The sequence below is a fragment of the Rhineura floridana genome, chromosome 14 (genome assembly GCF_030035675.1).
Source record: "Rhineura floridana isolate rRhiFlo1 chromosome 14, rRhiFlo1.hap2, whole genome shotgun sequence".
In the NCBI taxonomy this organism is placed as follows: Eukaryota; Metazoa; Chordata; class Lepidosauria; order Squamata; family Rhineuridae; genus Rhineura; species Rhineura floridana.
The window spans coordinates 20968652-20988322 of NC_084493.1; the positions used below are offsets into that span (position 1 = coordinate 20968652).

Sequence of the window (19671 nt, forward strand, 5' to 3'; positions counted from 1 at the left end):
CACGCAACACTTCTGCAGAAAGAAGGCGCTTTTGCCATTGGCAATGGCAACACACCCTTTCCTCAGAACTTTTCACAAAAGAATCTGAAGGGTGTAGATAGAAAAAAAACCACACAAGCAACTATATTTGTGTTGGATAAATACATTTTGAAATAGCCACCAGGTATGAGTCATTCAGAGGTGTGTGCGCATTTACAAGTGTTGAAACAAAAATCACAGAAATTTAGAACATTCTTTCCAAGCTATTTTAGTTGAATGGGGATGAGACACACAAATCCATTTTTTGGTTGTGAATACTGGTTTTGAGGCAATAAATCTCAAGAGTCATTTTGTATGTTATGCAGTCTGGAGTTTCCAGCAAGTGCCTTCCTGTTAAGGATCCACAAACCTGGATGCAACCATGCCACACACATCTTTCTCACAGTAGCTTAAAATATCCTAAGCTGCGATCCTAAATATACTTGCCAATCACATTGAACACACTGGGACTTCTCTCTAGAGCAGTGTTTCTCAACCGGTGTGCCTCCAGATGTTGTTGGACCACAATTCCCATCTTTCGTGACCATTGGCAATGCTGGCTGAGGCTGATGGGAGTTGTGGTCCAACAACATCTGGAGGCACCGGTTGAGAAACACTGCTCTAGAGCAAGGAACATAAGAAGCCGCCTCATAGTAAGTCACACCACTAGGCCATCTAGCTCAATACTGTCTTATACTGAAAGGTCAGGGATTGAACCTGGACTTTTTGCATGCAAAGTATTCTCTTGAACAGGGATCCTCAAACTGTGGTCCACAGACCACCAGTGGTCCCTGTGGCATGTCTATGGATTTCTGGTTGAAGACAAGAGATGGCACATCCATCATAGCAAATATTCATATTGATTTTTTTAGGTTTATTTAAACATTTATTGTATACATATGGTCCAGTTTTATGCAATTAAAGGAAGGGTGCTGCTTGTTGCAAGTGATACTTAACTTTTGAGCCAATTTAAGTCTAGCTTTCTCCTTAAAGAAGCCACTCACATTTAGCAATAAGAACACGTCCATAAAACTTATGGATTTCCCAACAGCTACTTTCATTTGAAATCTAATTTGATATTAAGCTTGCTCTGATTAAGATGTGCCTACTTAAATGCTATTTTTGCAGTTTCCTTTATAACAATATAAGCAAACAGCTACGGAAAAAAACCTTGCATTTCAATATCTAGAACCAATAGCAGTTGTACTTGGAACATGCACAACTAGCTAAGCAGACCACAGCTGACGCTGCAAATGCTTTACAGCTGACTAAAAGTGCAGTGTGAGAGCAATTAGGCAGACATTTTTATCTGTAGTTTTATTGGTCCTGTTATTTCTTATATTGTATGTACAATGTAAGAAATAAAAGAAGCAACAGACTAATACTAATACTAATACTAATACTAATACTAATACTAATGCGGTTCACCAAGACCCTCAACAATATTCAAGTGGGCAAGTTTGGGAACCACCAACATAGAATATATGAAGCTGCCTTAGACTGAGTTAAACTGCTAGTCTACTGTACGTGGCTCAGGATTTGTCTCCACCCTACACTGACTGGCAGTGGCCAGTCTCAAGGGTTTTAGGCAGGAGACTTTCCCCAGCCTGACCTGGAGATACCAGGGATTGATCCTGGGACCTTTTGCACGCAAATAATTCACTTTCTATCACTGAGCTGCGGTCCTCCTCCCCCCATCAAAAACCATCCCAAAATTACACTGCAGTGGGCAGGACGTGCTTCATGCTGGACCAAGCCACAGCAGACTGAGGCACGTTCATGCTTTTGCAGTGGGAAAGCGAACACCAGTTGCAGCACAGACGGCACTGTTGATTTTGAAATGGAACTGCCACCTAAAACGTGAATTCTGAGTCTGAGCAAATATTGTGAGGACCAAAGCATGCAATCAGACAAGTGTGTGTACACACACTTACACTGTAATTCTGTCCTCCAAGAGTGAAATCGATCTTAACAGTGCCATGCTTGCTTTTGTTTCCAAAATAATGATGGTTGGGAAGAAAAGACAATGGAATTGGACGTTCCCTGGACATTAGAGCCTGCAGGATCTCTGTGTGTGTGTGAGAGAGAGAAAGACAGCGAGCGAGCGAGAGACAGCGATTCCAGGAAGTCCCTCCCTGACACGAGCCCGACAAATCCACCGCACAAGCATCCATTCAGGGTGTGCGGAAGCAATCTGTTTCCCTGACAAGAAAGATTCCAAATCCGGCTCTCCCAGCGTTTGTCTTCTGGGGGTTCCTAGCCTTGAGGCGATAATAAAGAGCCAAGGGACTCTCGTTGCAGCCTAGGAGGCAGATCTGCCTTCTGCTCCCCAGCGAACATCTCCCGGGCCCCCAACGAGCGCTTCCTTCCCGCACCTCCCTCGCCTCCTCACCTGAGCTGCTGCCGCTACCGCTGCTTCTGAGATCTCACTGCCAAGTCCGAGCGCCGCCGCCGCGTCTGTCCAGAATGCCGCCCGTCCCGTCGGAGCCGGCCCAGGTGGAAGGTACCCGGGGGCGGGGCCACAGGCCTCATTTGCATGACACCTGTCGGCGACCCTTCTGGCCGCTATATAAGAGCGAAGCCCAGCGCTAGGCGCCTGCATCCCGCTCCGCATCGCTTAGACGGCGCTCTCAAAGCCCAGCGGCGGGTAAGTCTCCCGCAGCTCTGCCCGACAACCGCGCGGAAAGGGACGCTCTCCGCTTAGCTTCTGCGCCTTTGTCCGACGGGACGGGCTGGAAGCAGGGAGGCGGCGACCACGGCGGCAAACACCTCACAAGTCTTCCTGCCCCCCAGGTTAGCTAATCTGAGGCTACAATTGGGGCAGAGCAAAAGTTTCCCTCAACCCCCGTTCCTTGCCCTCCTCCGTCAAGCCACAGGCTGGAGAGAGAAGCGAAGGCGTTGTCTCTCAGCTTGTGCAGGGTATACCCGCCCCGTTTGCCATTTGCAGAGAGGTTTAGGGGCAGCGCAGGGGTGTTTGTCAGCCTGAGGATTTTAGCACCCGAGGTCTACTGCGCATTGCCATCGACGTTCCATTAATGCAGGGAGGGGTTCTGGGTGGAGCCCAAGTTCCCCTTCCAAAAAGTGGCTTTGAACGGAAATGGAGGGGGATGGTGCGAAAAAAAGCCGCACGTTGGAGATGAGTATCCCTCTGAGCGGGTGCAGAGTGCTGTCCTCCCCCTTTTGCCATTAGCAAAGAGGCTTAGAGGCAGGAGGTACTGGCCAGTTTGTCACCCGAGTATCTCACTTTTCTTTTAAAAGCGGCGCTCTCTCCTCGGGGAAGATGCTTGCCTGATTATTATGGGATGGATGGCGTTGTCGCGTAGAGAAGAGCAAGAGGACGGGCCCTTCCCCGCGGTACCAAACGATATATTCCCCGCCGCCTCCCCAGCTCCCCACCTCATCCCGCCCCGCCATTTTTGCTCCTGCTGAGTATTCACCTCGGGGCAGATTATTTAAAGATTCGATGCCCAGACTGAGGCACAGAGATCCATGGAGAGCTGGGCTGGCAGCGCTGGTGAGGCCGAACCCCCCGCATCGGTGGTACCCTATGGAAGCTAAGTAGTAGTATAGTGGCAAATTCAGAAGTGCAGGATCCCTTCATGACAATCAGTTACAGCCAGGTCCCCTCCCCCTTTTTTTCTGTTGCTGGCTGGGCTGAGAATGAGATCCTTGTTAATACCTTCTCCCACAACAGACATCCCTAGGAGCCGATAAACATGAAAAGGGAGCATGTTAGCTACTGAGAAGGGTCTTCTCTGTGACTCACCTCCTTTCAATCACTCTGATTGGCTCCAATCAGCAAGAAAGGACAAGGGAGCATGTTAGAAGACTCCTCTCAGTCTTGCTCCCAAAAAACCAAGGGATCTAAGACTCCCAAGACCCCAGATGAAAGGGGAGAGAGTTAGCTACTGAGAAGAGTCTTCTCACTGGCAGACTCACTCCTTTCACTCTCATTGGCTCCAATCACCAGGAAAGGACAAGGAAGCAAGTTAGAAGACTCTTCCCAGTGGCTAACACATTCCATGCCGACTGGCTGCTAGGGTGCTGAAGACAGAGACCCTGCTGGGACCTTGCTCCCAAAAAAAGTAAGGGGTCTAAGACTCCACGTCCCCAGAGGACTGCTTCCTCTGCTTCTAAACAAGAGAGGTGGCAGCCTCTGGCCACCAAACCTCTGTGTACACACTTTGTACATGTAACATGCTCTGATGTTACCTCGCCTTGCTAGTGTGGCATGCCTTGAAAATGGCAAGGCCCCAGCTTGGAGTGATAGAGGTCGCTGGCCCGTGGCCACCTTCTTTCCTTTCATCTGTCCAGGCCGGGTGCAGCACGGTTTGGAGCCTGCCTGGAAATCTGCGGATCCCTGGCATTGGCCCCTTTGCCATCTCCCCCACGCCCTCGGCGACCTCCACCCCACCCCCACTGTTCATGCATTAAGGGTGCATTAGGGAGGTGGGCCGGGGCAGAAGCCCCCAAGGGGAACCCAGAGGATATGTGTATTTTAAAAGAGGTCCCATTAATGAAGGGGGGGGGGAGGCTCCCAGAGGGATCCAAGCTGAAGTGACGTTGGATAAAAAAATAGGTCAGTTTGGTGTGAAAAGTGCAGCAGTTTGGGGGGACCCGAAATGAACATTTCTCCCCCTCCATTTTCCGGGAATTGAGAAGTCTCCCTGCCCCCAATTGTCCTGGGTGCTTCTCCCTCCGTGGGAAGCTTTATTTATTATTTATTTATTACATTTATACCCCGCCTTTTCATGATAGCAACCCAAGGCGGCTTACATACGGTTCCCAGGCGGTCTCCCAGCCAGGCACTGACCAGACCGAACCCTTCAACAGGGTGCCGGCCTCATGCGCCTTCAGACCATAGCCTGGGGCTCCCTGGGAGGATTTGGTGCTGGCCTCCAACGCTGCCCGTCGAGGAATCCTGCGATTCTGTTTCTCTGGGAAGAAGCCCCATTGAACCCCAAGGGATTTACTTTGGAAGTGGCGCCTGTAAGATGGCGAGGAAGAAGGGCCCTTTGGCTCTCTGTCTGCTGACACGCCATACATTTAAAGCACCCCTCCCCCCCAATCCTGGGAGCTGCAGTTTGTTAAGGGTGCTGGGAACTGTAGCGCTTCCCTTACAGAATCCTAGGAACTGTAGTTTAAGGGTGCTAGGAATTCTAGCTCTGAGGGGTAAACTGCAGGATTCTCTGAGGGGGGAGAGAATGTGCTTTAAGTATGGCGTATGCACAGCCTTTGCCAAAACCCTAGTCCCAATGGCTATAGATTAGGATCGGAGCCTGCGTGCTTCTGAATATCAGTCGGTGGGAATCTCAAATAAGGAGAGCCCGTCTGCGCGGAGGGTCTGCATGAGGGCTTCTAGATGGGCCTTTGGCTCTTCTTAAGGCTCGCTTGAGAGCTGCTTTTCCGTGAGCGGCTCCTGCCCATTACCCAACCACTGGGGTGAGAGAAGCGCGTGTCGCGGGGCTCCGCGGCCGTCTGAACACGCGTCGGCGGCCTCGAGTGCAAACAGCGGAGCGTCGCTTCCCTCCCCCGAGATCGGCTCTGCTGGCGTCATCTGCATCCTCTGAAACTTCCCAGACGTTGCTGGTGCTGGCCTGAGTAACGTCAGGAGGGTTTCTCAACAGGGCTTTAACCAATGCAGTACCTTCCAGAAGTGGTTGGACTCCAATTCCTATCAGCCCCAGCCAATGAGCAATGATGGGGGGCGCCACGTTGGCTACAGGGAGAAATATACCCCCCCCCTTTAGCGCTGTTGGCTGCTTCCAGATCTCTTGCTTTAAATAAGATCGTTCTTTTTTGCGTCATTCGCAAAGAGGGCAACAGCAAAGCAAGAAGATGCTAAGGACGACTTGGCTCATCTTTCATCTCTCTCTTGCAGACAGACCCAGCCTCAGCATGACGCTCTACAATGGCATCTACCCCTTTTACCCCCAACCGCGGAAGCCCTTTGTCTTTGATGTGGATACCATCATTGTCATTATCGTCTTCCTTGTCTTTGGCTTCTGCTTCCTCCTTATCCTTCCTGGAATTCGAGGCAGAGCGGTGAGTATTGTTACGGAGCAAGGGCCCTGCAGATTGAGTTTAGCAGATTCTTGCAGCAGGGACCTCATGCTTAAGCAGGAGTGTAGTGGCAAATTCAGAAGTGCAGGGTCCCTTCATGTTAGTCACAGACAAAACCCTTCCCCCTTTTTTGCTGCAGGGTTGAGAATGCAAGCCTTGTTAATGCCTTCTCCCACAACAACAGACGTCCCTAAGAGCCAATCAGCATGAAAGGAGAGTGTGTCAGCTACTGAGAAGGGTCTTCTCTGTGACTCACCTCCGTTCATTCTGATTGGCTCCAATCAGCAAGAAAGGACAAGGGAGCGTGTTAGAAGACTCTTCTCGGTCTTGCTGCCAAAAAATGAAGTCTAAGACCCCCGAGACCCCGGATGACTACACCCCTGTGCATAAGACCATTTCATGATACTGCTAGGTATTTCCATAGACACTGTCCCATCAAGGGAGTTAAAGGGACAGATGAGAGATCAACAAATACTGCAGGTAGCTTTTTTTGGTGGACAGTTAACACAGGGCTGCTGTAGCCCAGGGTTGTGGGGGATTGTTACTTTTTTTGGAGCAAGTTCCCAGCCAGGTCCTTATGTATGAACCAATCATCATGAAAGTGTTAGCCACTGAGAAGTGTCCTTTCATGCAGGTTGGAGCCAATCAGAGTGAAAGGAGCTGGGTCAGCACCTGAGAAGACTCTTCTCAGTAACTAACACACAGGCTGCCATTTCATGCTGATTGGCTCTTAGGGATGTCTGTTGTAGCAGAGTGTAGACTCGCAAAACAGCAGGAGGAACAAGGGAGACGAGGGAAAGTGGAAAAGGGTGTGTGGCTGTGAGGGGGAGTGGTTATAACTACCATGAAGGGACTCTGCACTTCTGAATTTGCCACTACATTACTCCTTTTAAATAAGGTAATTCAAAACAAATGGGGAAGTGGTGCAGCTCAGTGCATCTGCTTTGCATGTAGAAGGACCCAATCCTTGGCATCTCCAGATAGGGCTGGGAGAGAGTCCTGCCTAAAAATCCTGGAGAGTTGCTGCCGGTCAGTGTAGATAATACTGAGCCAGATGGAGCAATTGCCTGACTTGGCATAGGCAGCTTCCTCTTGCTGTTCAGAGGGGCATATTATAAATCCCTGTAATGAAGCCACACATGGTTATTTTTCAATGAAAAGCAGTCTTGGGAGGTTGTGATTTTAAGCAAAGGTGAGATGGGGAAAAGGTGGGAAGAGGGAGAGCTGGTGCTGAAGAAAATCATGGGAGTTGTGTTCACGTGTTCGCCATCTGTTATGCATAGCGCAATTGCACTGCAGCAACACAACTAATTACCTCGAGTTATTATTTATTATTCCATTTAGATCCCACTTTTTCTCCAAAGAGCACAAAGTGGTTTTTTAAAATCCTCACAACAAACCCTGCGAGGTAGGTTAGGCTGAGAGACCGTGACTGGCCCAAAGCCACCCAGTGAGCTTCATGGCCAAGTGGGGATTTGACCCCTGGTCTCGCAGGTCCCAGTCCAACATTCTAACCACTATACCGCACTGGCTGTCTTAGTAGGCAGTATGGGAGTGTGTGTGTACAAAACCAGCAGACCAGAGACGTGCAGTGGCATGATGCAACTGTGAGTGTTTATGCAGGAATGGAAAGACAGGATGAGTAACAATCTCCGCACTGGTTAGAGCTGAAACACAAAGCACATCACAATCTGAATCCAGGAAGGCAACTTTTTAATTATTATTTTCTTGGCAGTTGTACTGACTTTTTTGGGGAGTGCATTTCCTTTCCCCCCAAAATGTCCCTTTTCTAATGGCTCCTAAATAGTCTAATATCCCCTGTTTCTGATGGGGAGAACACAATGCTCTGAGAACTTCAGGGAAGTCTCTGTTAAGAGGTGCTTCTTAGTGGGTTCATGGAATACTCACTAGAGCCTAACAGTAACTGGCAGGGATTTTCTGTCCTGACTTGTTTGTCAAGAACAGATACCACAGGAAAACGGAGCCAATGGGCTGTTGCTGCAAAAAGGTCTTTTCCTTGTGACCACTTTTAACACGTCCATTGGCAAATAAGGAGCCAGATCCATGAATTTGCATCCCACCACACAGCGAATGTAGGGACCTATTCTTACAACTCCCTCCTATGGCATCTGCAGTTAGTCTGAGGCAGTGCATGCTAAGATGTTTGTGTGCATGCCAGGAGCGTGCACAGAACTGAACATGAACTAGTCTCTGTCATGCTCAGTGATGTGGGGTAAAATATTTTCCACTTTCATTTCATTTTATTTGTGCATACTATATTTTTGGGCTGCCCTGTAACAGAGGTTTTCTGGGTGGCTTAGAAATTAAAAATGCAAACAAGTGAAAAAGAATCACAACTGCAGTAAATATACAGTAAATTTCACCAAATAAAACACAATTTAAAGCAGCCTTTGCCAACCTGGTGCCCTCCAACTGTTTTGACCTACAACTCCCATCAGCCCTAACCAGTTATGCAGATTGGGCCCGGAGAAAGAGTGCGAGTGAGTGTGCAGTGGTGCCTTGGAAGGGGGGTACTGTGGGCAATCCTGGAAACGACACTGTTATCATCTTCAGCGTCCTAACATAAGTAGGTCGTTCCCAGTGCTTCCATTTAAACTATTTCTCTCTATCTGAAACCCTTTTCCAGATATATATATATAAAGCATGTCAAATGAACCTGGCATAACTTTGTCGCTGCTGTTGTTTGCCAACTATAACTCAAACATGCTAACCAGTTCCCTGTTGATTTGAAGACAGTGGGAAATTTTCTTTGTCAAAATTTTCTGGAAAAGCCAGATTGCCCATCATGCCATTGCAAGAGGTTCAAAAAAACCACCCTTGCTGCTGAGTGTGGCTGCCTGTTGCATTGAATGGATGGTGGCATGGGCTAACTGGAATTGGCTGTGGTTGCCAAGTGCTGAGATGTTGATCTGCATTTACTTACTACATTTATACCTTGCTTTTCCACCAAGAGTTTGACCACCAGAGGGAGACAGCCACTGTGCTATGTTGTGTGTTGATAGAAGATAATAATTCTTCATTATTATTAATTATTGTATATTAATGGATTTGTACTCAATTACACAAATGTCTTATTCCTCTTGGTACCCATTATATAAAATGACATTTGCCTTGGAGAATTACTTTATATCTCTTTCTGCATCTCCTTTAAAAATATCATTCATAATCTTATGTCTCCTGTGTTCGCCCTCTGCTTTTTTGGATATGAGGTTTTAATAAAATTCCAGCCCATTTAATAACATTTCAACATTCCAATTCCAAAGAATTTGCATTTGTGAGTCAGGTGAGGGCCAAGGATATCTCCCATAATGTACTAAGTTGACCTTTGTAGGAGTATCCAAGGCACAAATTTCTTACTTGTATCCTTCGGTCCCTATCAAACAGGACTCCTCTTGGACCAGATGTGTACATTGCTTGCAGGCAAAGAAGTATTCACTACCACTCAAGTGGCAAAATTTGTTGTAGCAGCTAAGAAAATATGAGCCAGGCTCCAAAAAACTTTGGTGGGTGGGTGGGATGTGCTTATGTTCTATTATACCTTTAACACCTATAAAGTTCACTGAGTGGGGGCAATGCATGATTTATAGGTGGGGGGAGGAAGCATCATGTTTCTGCTTTGTGCTTTGTGTATGCGGAATATATGCTGAATGTGCTAAACTGATTGTTGGCTGTATTAAAACCTATAAGCTTTCAACTAGGTGTGGGGAACTTTGTTCCTGAACTACAACTCCCATCAGTCCTAGCAAGCATGGCTGATGGCCAGGGATGATGGGAGTTGTAGTTCAGCAATATCTGGAGAAGCAAAGATTCCCCACACACCTTTAAAAATATATGTTATTCTATTCTCCTGGGGGGAAGTGTGGGATATAAACCTAATAAATAAATCTATTATCATTATCTTTTTCAACTACATGTATAGCCCACATTTCCTCTAGAGAGCTCAAGTCAGCATGCATATGTACTTGGTTTTCCCTGCTCCTTCGTGTTACCGTCACCCCAACCCTGTAAGGTAGGCTAGGCTGAGAGGTAGTGACTGGGCCAAGATCACCCAACAATCTTCATGGCTGAGTGGGGATTTGAACCCAGGTCTTCCCAGCCTTTGTCCAGCACTCTAACCACTACCCCACAATGACACTTACAAATTGGCCGATTATTTAGGGCCAGGCCTCACCTGACACATGATTACATCTCCTGATTTTGGTTTTTATTGTACATAACAACAACAACAACATCTCTCCCTTTGTCCCAGAAGGAGCCTACACTACAGTAACTATCACTTTTATTGGATCCTTTTTATAGGATCAATGATTCTGGGGGAGGTAGTGCTTAATGGCTCTGGAGGAGATTTAGATTTTTCTGATCTAAATGGAAATGGTCTTCCTTCAAGTCAATTCCGACTTATGGCGACCCTATGAATAGGGTTTTCGTGGTAAATGGTATTCAGAGGGGGTTTACCGTTGCCTTCCTCTGAGGCTGAGAGGCAGTGACTGGCCCAAGGTCACCCAGTGAGCTTCATGGCGGTGTAGGGATTTGAACCCTGGTCTCCCAGGTTGTAGTCCAGCACCTTAACCACTGCACCACACTGGCTCTCTTCTAATCTAAATCTCCCCTCAATTGCTAATAGTCTCACAGAAGGGGAGAAAGCCCATGGGCTAGATGTGGCCCCTTGGGCATCCCAATCTAGCCCCCAGCACCCCCTCCTCCCCACTCCCACTGCAATTTGGGCTTAAAGAAAGAAAAACGCTGAGAGAGGAAATTGTCATCCAAGAAAAATGCAAGCCTTCTTTTCCAGTTGTGACCTGTTCCCTTTTGTTGGCAGAGGCTATATTGGCTTTTCCGGGTCATCGCAAGCCTTTTTATCGGAGGGGTAATTGTCGGTAAGTCACCTTCTCCACCTGACCTCAGTAAATCTTTCCATCTTTGACTTCTGTTTGTGGCCACATCCCCACCATACATTTAAAGCACATTTAATGCTCATTTAAAGCACGTGGCGTCCCCCAAAGAATCCTGGGAACCCTAGTTTGTTAAGCGTGCTGGGAATTGTAGCTCTGTGAGGGGCAAACTACAGTGCCCAGGATTCTCTGGGGGAAGCCATGTGCTGTAAAGTTATGGTGTGGATGTGACCCATATTTGCAGGCCAGAAGCGTGGCATGACCCCTCCTCAATGCACCCTGAATCAGTCCATTTGCTAGACCTCTGCTGCTGAGCAGCGATGAAGGAGGACCGAGGGGAAAACTCCTAAAGGGGGGACTCCTGGGGAAATAATTGTCACAAAGGAGGCCTGACATGTTTGCCCATGCCTGACACTCACAGAGACTTTCCACATCTTGCAGCTGTTCAGTTTACCTCGGACTGGGAGAGAGCACAGGTGACAGCCAACACCTCCTACAAGTCTTTCAGCAATGCAACGGTTTATGCAGATATCGGATTGCGTGTTGGTTTGGCTGGAGTCAACGTCACGCTAGTTGGTGAGTCTGCAGCGCTGACATATGAGAAGAGAGGAGTCCAACAGCGAGGGCTGTACTAAGTAAGTTCTGCTCAGACTACACCTACTGAAATGGATGGACCTAAGTTAGTCATGTCCATTAATTTCAATGGGTCTAATTCTGTGTAGAACTAACATTGGATGCTACCCCTAGAATTGCATCTATTTCAATTACTGCAAATATGCCACTGCCAACTTCTTTGCAGGTTTTCAAGGCTTTGTAAAGCCATGGGGCCGAAGCAGGGATGGGGAGAAATTTTATTTGGTTCACATTTAAAGGTGAACCTACCTAATGCGCACTTCCCAAAACAATAAGCAAACCAACATACAGCCATTCTTCAAAATTCACACTTCCCTGAATTTTGCAAGGCAGTTCGCCAGCCATGTAACGTGTACAGAAATGTATATACTAAAGTGTGTCTAAAGATGGATATATTTGTGGGGGGGAAACAGAAAAATGCATTATGTATGGAGAAACTGCTTTGCAAAATTGTGTATACTACGCAGAATTTCATACACAAATGCATATATTAAGAGAAAATTGCACTAAAATGCTGATGAGGGGACTCTTTTTTCATTGCAAACTGATGTGGAGGACTGAACTTAAGACTGTAGATCCTGAGAAACTGAGAGAAACCAAAACTGATAGATTCACCCATCCCAATGCTATAGCCACAAAACATGAATCTGACAGTCATTTCTGTAACATCCTTATATAGGCTCCATTTCTCCACTTAACTGGTACAGTTAGGAATTAGCAATCAGGGGTACAGTTCAGCAGCACCTTGCCCCAACCTGGTGCCCTCCAGCACGGTTGTGCCAGCTGGGTCTGATGGGAGTTGTAGTCCAAAACATCTGGAGAGAACCACGTTGCAGAAGGCTGGATTAGGGTTTGTAAGGTTCCTAAGTTTGCAAACTGCCCAGAGGACTTGGTTGATGGGTACTATAGAAATGTCCCAAATGTGGTGCAGTCTATTATCCTGTTCCTTTCTGCGTCAGCACCACATTCATGTCACTTTGGTAAAAACGTGTGTTTACTATGGTAATATAGTTCGACTCCTAGGGTGTGTTGTCAGCAGTATATATCTGCAGCCAATTCTCTGCTTATTACATGTATATCCCACCTTTCCTTCAAGAAGCTCAAGGCAGTGCACATTCATTGCCTCATTTATCCTCTCAAGAACCCTGCGAGGTAGATCAGGTCAGTCTGAGAGAATGTGACTAGCCCAAAGTCGACCAGTGAGCTTCATGGCTGACTGGGGGTTTTGAATCCTGGTCCCCCCCGGTCCCAGAGTCTGGTACTGAACCACTACACCATGCTGTAGTCTCTCTGAGGTGTGCTCCTCCTGTGTGCATGTCATCGTTTCTGTAGTACATATGCACTTCCTCATCCCATAATAAGCAGAAATGAATTTGTGGCTTTCTTTTTAAAAAAATGTGTTAGGTCTGCACCTAGCCATGAATTGCTGGGAAAAAAGTACAAACAAGGGATCAAGTCCAAGAGTGTCCTGGCCCAAGGCTGGATACATGGACATTCTTTTTAGCCTTGGCTTGGCTACCACTCTGCCCCTTCTCCTTTCTAAGCCCTACTCTCCCTTGGATGCTAACCAAGCGATCTTGTCTCTGCAGGAAGCCCTGTGGATCAACTCAATGAAACTATTGACTATAATGAGCACTTCTCTTGGCTGTTTGGAGACAACTATGACAACGAGTTCAGTGAAGGCTTGGAGCGGGGACTGCCCAATCCTATACTCTATGTGGCGGAGAAGTTCACTGGGAACAGTCCCTGTGGTCTGCATTCCCTCTACAGGATTGCAGGACACTATGCATCAGCTACCCTCTGGTGAGTGGGCCTTGCTAGTTTCCTTAACGGGGCCACCACAATCTTCCCACAACTTGATGTCCTCCAGATATCTTCGATAAAACCAGGGGAGAGGGGTATCTTTTGAGCTCAGCAGGCCAGATTGTTATCTCTCCCACCTCTTCTGGGCCAAGTTTGACAGGTGGGTGGAGCCACCACCTGTCAGTCACCGGACAACACAAGGATGTCAGGTAACCTTTGTTGCCCCCAGGGGTCTTCAGAAGCTTCTTTGTGTAACTCTTGGAAAGGGGCTGTGTGATCATCACTGATCAGTTGATCAGCAGTGTCCAGACCCATAGCCAGGGAGGTGGGAGCTACCCCCCCATTTTTTTCTGGCCCTCTCCTAAATTTTCTTTATAAAAAATTAAATTTATTACATATGTTTTTCCTGATCCCCCTACTTTTTTGGTGTCCCCCCCTGAACTTTTAGGCTGGCCATGGGCCTGTGTGGTGCCTCTAAACCCCCTTTTGGCTGAGACAGGTTTTTAAGTGCTGCACACGTGATATCATATGCTGGCTGAGACTGATGGGAGTTGTATCCCAAAACATCTGGAGGGCATCAAGTTGAAGAAGGCTGGACCAGCAGATAGAGGCTGGGAATACCAGGTGTGGAGTCTTGCCAGAACTAATAAGCCCATGAAAGGCTGATACACACTGGGCCTCTGCCTCCTCAGCTCTTGCTAAACTGAGATAAACTGGGAGCCAGTGTAGTGTAGTGCTTAGAGAGTTGGGATCCAGGAGACTAGGGTCTGAATCTGCACTCAGCCATGAAGCTTGCTGGGTGACCTTGGGCTGTCACTGTCTCTCAGCCTATCCTACTTCACAGGGTTGTTGTGAGGATAAAATGTGGAGGGGGACAACCATGTATGTCACTTTGAGCTCCTTGGAGGAAAGGTGGGATATAAATGTGATTGACAGGTAATCGTTCCACTCCTTGGCTCCAGATCAGCGCCAGCTAGCATGGCCAATGGTTGGGGATGATGGGAGTTGGAGTCCAACATCGTCTGGAGGACACAAGCTTGGGGAAGGCCAACTAACCCATATTGTCTACCCTGAGTGGCAGCAGCTCTCTTCAGGGAGGGGCTTTCCCCATCACCTGCTACCTGAGCCTTTTAGCTGGAGATGCTACAGATCAAACCTGTGAGCTTCTGCATGCCAAACAGGTGCTCCTTCCCCCTAATTTATGGTGAACGGTGGGCATTTTCTTTCCTGCTGCAGGGTTGCCTTCTGCGCGTGGCTTGTCTCCAACATGCTCTTCTCCATGCCAGTCCCAGTGTACGGTGGCTACATGATCCTCGTCACAGGAGCCTTTATCATCTTCGCACTCCTCTCTTTCTCCACTGGGAGGAGCTCTTCATGCGTCATGCAGTTTGGCCACGCCTCCTTGCAGCTCGCCTATGGCACATCTTTCTGGCTCACGCTTGCCACAGGTTAGCTTTAAATTGGTCGCTGGGGTTCCTGCAAGGAGGTCAGAGCGGTGTACATGGTCCCTTGACCCATTTCCTCCTCTCATCTCAGTCTTAGAACTCAGCCCTGTTGCCCTTGGTTCTGGCTCCACCAATCATTTGCTTGGGGTCCACCCGCCATTGGCCTCCCTGCCTTCCACCCCACCAGTCCAAATGAGCACCAGCCTTCCCTGCATGAGCTTCATAACTGAATGGGAATTTTAACCCAGATCTCCCTCATCCTAGCCCATCACTCTAATCACTACACCACATTGGCTGAGTAATACAGCTAGTCAAACAGCTGCAAGGTTTGCACACTCTTCCAACACTCAACTGGAAATGACACAAACAGTGCTAAACCTGCAGTTGTTGCTGTCCCCTTTGCCCATGTGGACGGTCTCTTGCAAGGCTAGTCTCCCGCACAGTTATGTGGATGAGCACCTTACGGTTGCACATGTAGATCTCTGGACTGGGATTCTGGCAAAGTGATCATCTGTTGCACATAAAACCGAGTGTTTGATTGATTGATTTTTTAAAAACTGACATCCATTATCTACTGCCAACTATTGATAGTGAATACTGGCAATCAAAGCATTCACATTTAAAAAGCACAAATTATACTAAACATCAAACTGCATATAGAATATTAACTAGTCATAAAATATAGCTTTTCAAATACTGGCAATAATAACATATACCAGTGGTTCCCACACTTTTTTCTCCACGGGCCACGTGAAAATTGCTGTCTTGGTGGACCACTGAATGATTTTTCTGCCTGTTGTATAATTTTTCATTGTATTTTAATTGCTTATTTTGTTTCTCATATTGTATTTTATGGTACTACAATTTGCATTTCATAGAATTCAAAGTGTAATACAATACAATATGATATAAGAAGCAATTAAAATGCAGTTAAAAATTAACATGAATATTTAATGTGTACACACCATGGACCACCGGAATGAAGCTTGCAGACCCATTTGAGAACCTCTGATATCATATGGTGACGGGACAACCGGTGGTGTTTACTATACAGTAGGGCCCCACTCATACGGCGGGTTACGTTCTGGACCCCTGCTGAAAAGCGAAAACCGCTGAAAAGCAAAACTCATTGAATAGAATGGCACATGATGCCCAAAAACTGCCGTAAAAGCGGAACAAGCACCGTATGAGTGGGGCTTTACTCTAATTGCGTCTAACTGAGACCACCGCATTAGCAAAGCGCTGTAAAGCGAAGCACCGTACAGCGGGGCCCTACTATATATTGCCATATGGCATTGAGCAAGCCAAATGAATGCACTATTTCCTCTACAACAAGGGTGGAGGATCTTTTTGAGCCTGAGGGCCGAGTCCTCTTCAGCTCAACTTTCCAGGGGCCACATGTTAGTGGTGGGCGGGTCTAAAAGTGGCAAAAGTAGGCAGAGCAACAGCTGTAAATTTTATCTTTGTGCTGTAGGCTAGCACCTACACACAGCCACCCACCCCTCTCTGTGCTCCATCCAGGGAAGTCAGACGCATTATCAGAGTTCAAGGATGCAAAGCAGAGCCAGTTAGGAGTGTTGGAAGTGGGGCAAGAGCAGCTCCTGTTTGGGTTCTTTTGTTTGTATTCCAGAAGGAAGATAGAGTTAGGGTCCTCCAGCTGGCTAGACTTGCCTATCTTTACCTGTACTCTTCTCTGCTAGACTTCCTTCCGTTGTAAACTGATACGCTCAGGGACGCTGACCTGCCCCTCCTTCCTTTGTCGTCTTCTTCTACTGTCCGAGGAGAGAGGAGACATCTTTGTCTTTGTTCTCTCTCCTGAGCCATAAGGGCAATACCCAAGTCTGGGCATTGCACCTCCAACTTACTTATTTAGTTAGAACTAGGTATGCCTTTCCTGTCTACTACTTATTTCTGTAAATAAAGTAGCTTTTCTTATTTTACTGGGGCCTGAGCGCCCCCCCCCCCACTGCTCTACAAAGGCCACTTTCACACCATACATTTATTCCACTATTATTCCACTTTAAACAGTGATGGCTTCCCCCAAAGAATCCTGGGAAGTTTAGTTTGAGAAGGGTGCTGAGAGCTGTCAGGACTGGAGACTGTTATGCCCCTCATAGAGCTACAGTTCCCAGAATTCTCTGGGAAGAGGGGGTGACTGTTAAACCACTCTGGCCGCTGGAGCTCTGTCAGGAGAAGAGTCATCTCATAATAGCTCTCAGCATCCTTCACAAACTACACTCCCCAGGATTCTTTGAGGGAAGCCATAGCTTTTTAAAGTGGAATCATAGTGGAATAAATATACAGTGTGAATGTGGCCAAAGTCACAACTGTTACGACGGAATATTCCACGTGTGGCATTCAGTCTGGTTTCCTTGCCAGCCCCAAATGTCTGCCTTTGATTCACCAAATGACTGGCCCTGTCTGTCTCTCTTCCAGGGCTGCTCTGCTTCCTGATTGGCATAGTGGTCATAGTCCTGCACTATGCCTGCCCCATCCTTCTCAAAGCCTTCTTTGACCTGTGCGAGGATGAAGAGGAAGACGAGGGCATGCTGGGAGAAGTCTACATCAACCCCCACGTCATCTCTCGAATGCAGCACAGTCCTTCCCAACCCAATTTCAGGCTGACCATCACCAACAGCTAGAGCATGGCTTGATCACCGGCCTTGATGGTCCTGTTCTATTGACAGGGATATTAACTGCAATCTGCCCTGGCTCAGCCAGTAGACAAGAATGACTCTGTCCTGTGCTCTGGCCCTGGAAAGGGCAGCTGGAATCAAGGCTTCTCTTGCTACCTGTAGCCTTTGGCAGCTACAGTTCAGGAGTCTAAATTTTATTAAGTCTGAAGAACAATCAGAAACCTTGAGGAGTTAGTCATGCCACTAGCAATGGGAGGAGCATGGTGACCACACAGGTAGAGGACAATAGGGTCCTGTTAGAGAAGGCCAGCTGTAAAGGAAAGCTCCATTAAGCTACTGCTATCAGGAGGGGAAAGGCCATAGCTCAGAGCATCTGCCTTGTATGAAGAAGGTTTAATCCCCTGCATCTCCAAGCAGGGCTGGGAGAGACCCCTGCCTAAAAGCCTTGGAGGGGTGGCTGCTGCCACTCAGCGCAGGCAGTACTGAGCTGGATAGACCAATGGTCTGACTTGGTATAAGGCAGCTTCCTAAGTCCTTACGAGGGAGTTTCCAGAGGCAAATCCCATCCAGGGCGCCCTGCTGGCTAGGGTTGCCCCTAACTGCAATACCAAGTGAATGTGGAAAGGAGTCTTGTGCATGACACTGGGCCCCTCTAGGGCCTGTGTCTCCAGCTCTGTTTCTGAGCTGCTTCCAGAAAAATGCAGTGTTCTCACCTTCCTTTGTTCCCGTGTAGATTTCCTGCCCCCCTGCACCGCCCCCTTGCCCTCCAACATTGTGGAGTTCAGCACCTCCAAACTAGCCTGCAGGCTGAGCAAGGAAGCATGTATTGGAAGCTGGCCAATTGCTCCATGCACGGTCGTCACTGGCCCAAGGGGGCTGCTGCAAGATGGCAGCCTTCTTGCTAGTCAGCTCAGCGTTACAGAAAATGTTGAGCTTTTCCAGGGTACTTTGGGATGTCAAGAGGTGATCTTGAGTCGTCCAATTTTGTGCTGCTCGTGAACACGCTCTGCCTGCAATTGTGTGGGCCTCGAGCGTGGCTTGCAAGCTGCCTTTTCAGCTGAGTGGGCGTCCTCACTTGAAATTCATTTGTGCAAAGGGCAGCATCCATCAGTATGAAAGCCTTGACAGAAGCGTCAGTCCATTGCTGCTGCTGCTTCTTCTCTCCATGTCCATGCTGCTTCTCTCCCCTGCAGAGATGTAGGGGATGCTCTGAATCAGCAAAAACGGGGTGGGATTATGAATTTCTTAGTCCTTTTCTTTAGATCTGGGTTACTCTCATGCCTAACTATGTTTAACCATTGCCACATTCTGTGTGCATGACTTCAAAGATCAATGGTTTTTTTTTGTGGGGGGAAGGCATGCATTCTGTTTCCTTTCCCTCTGTAGGAAGGCAGAGGGACATGTTACTGTAGAATGCCCAAGTTCTGAATGCGTTACCGATGGACACTGTGGTTCTCTTGCAGGCAGAGTAGTAATGTTCCACAAGAGGGAGGCCAGAGATATGTAGGCCTCTAGAGTACCTGGCAAGCGGTTTTCTCTAGCGCTAGAAAGTTCCTATTGGATCTCCCATGGGCAAATACCTGTGCTGTCCAGCAGGTATGGGAAACGTCTGGCCCTCCAGGTGTTGCTGGACTCCATCTGCCCAGCCTGATCAATGGTCAGGGATGGTAGGAGTTGTAGCTCAGGAACATCTGGAGGGCACCAAGTTCCTTGTCTCTGCTTTACAAGGATTGGTGCTTCTGTGTTTTCCAGGATCCCGCATTTGCACTATAGGAAAGAATGCAGCAATTGGTACTGGGTTCAGAAAACCCTGCTTTTTTATTTTTTAAACGAAAGTTACTAGGCCTGAGGACTAGATGCGTGGGGATATTGCAGAAGCTCCAGGTGTGGGGGAGAGATCAGGACTGCCAGTAATCGAGGAAGATGGCAACAGAGCATCAGTGTGCTGCCTGGCACATTTGTCCTCATCATGACCAGCAGAATAAAATATGCAGATGTAAGCAAATTTGCAGATGCTGGCTTACCATAGGCACAGAGTTTAGGTTTTGGGAAAGGACAAGAGCCAGCTTGCTTAGGGCACATGCTTGAAGTGGAGCATTCAAGCAACAAGCTAGAAATGCTGGGGCTCTGGATAGCGTAACCCAGGAATAGGGAACTTTT

General features: G+C 47.8%; 2 protein-coding genes across 3 annotated transcripts in view; one reads left to right on the forward strand and one right to left on the reverse strand.

Moving 5' to 3' along the window:
- DUOX2 (dual oxidase 2) overlaps positions 1-2511 on the reverse strand; it is an 83293-nt gene extending 80782 nt beyond the window's left edge. Inside the window, exon 1 of the mRNA XM_061595063.1 lies at positions 2411-2511. The gene's annotated coding sequence lies outside the window, so the exon portion shown is untranslated. The remainder of the gene's footprint in view (positions 1-2410) is intronic.
- Positions 2512-2536: 25 nt separating this feature from the next.
- DUOXA2 (dual oxidase maturation factor 2) lies at positions 2537-19078 on the forward strand. Of its 2 annotated transcripts, none has more exons than XM_061595064.1 (7): positions 2537-2665; positions 5900-6063; positions 10922-10979; positions 11436-11570; positions 13217-13430; positions 14667-14878; positions 17312-19078. In XM_061595064.1, exons 2-7 carry the CDS (start codon positions 5917-5919, stop codon positions 17515-17517), a joined length of 972 nt encoding a protein of 323 aa, XP_061451048.1. In that variant the 5' UTR covers positions 2537-2665; positions 5900-5916; the 3' UTR covers positions 17518-19078. The 2 variants fall into 2 exon arrangements, with proteins under 2 accessions (XP_061451048.1, XP_061451049.1); XM_061595065.1 differs by lacking the exon at positions 2537-2665 and adding an exon at positions 2674-2811.
- The last annotated feature ends 593 nt before the right edge of the window (positions 19079-19671 follow it).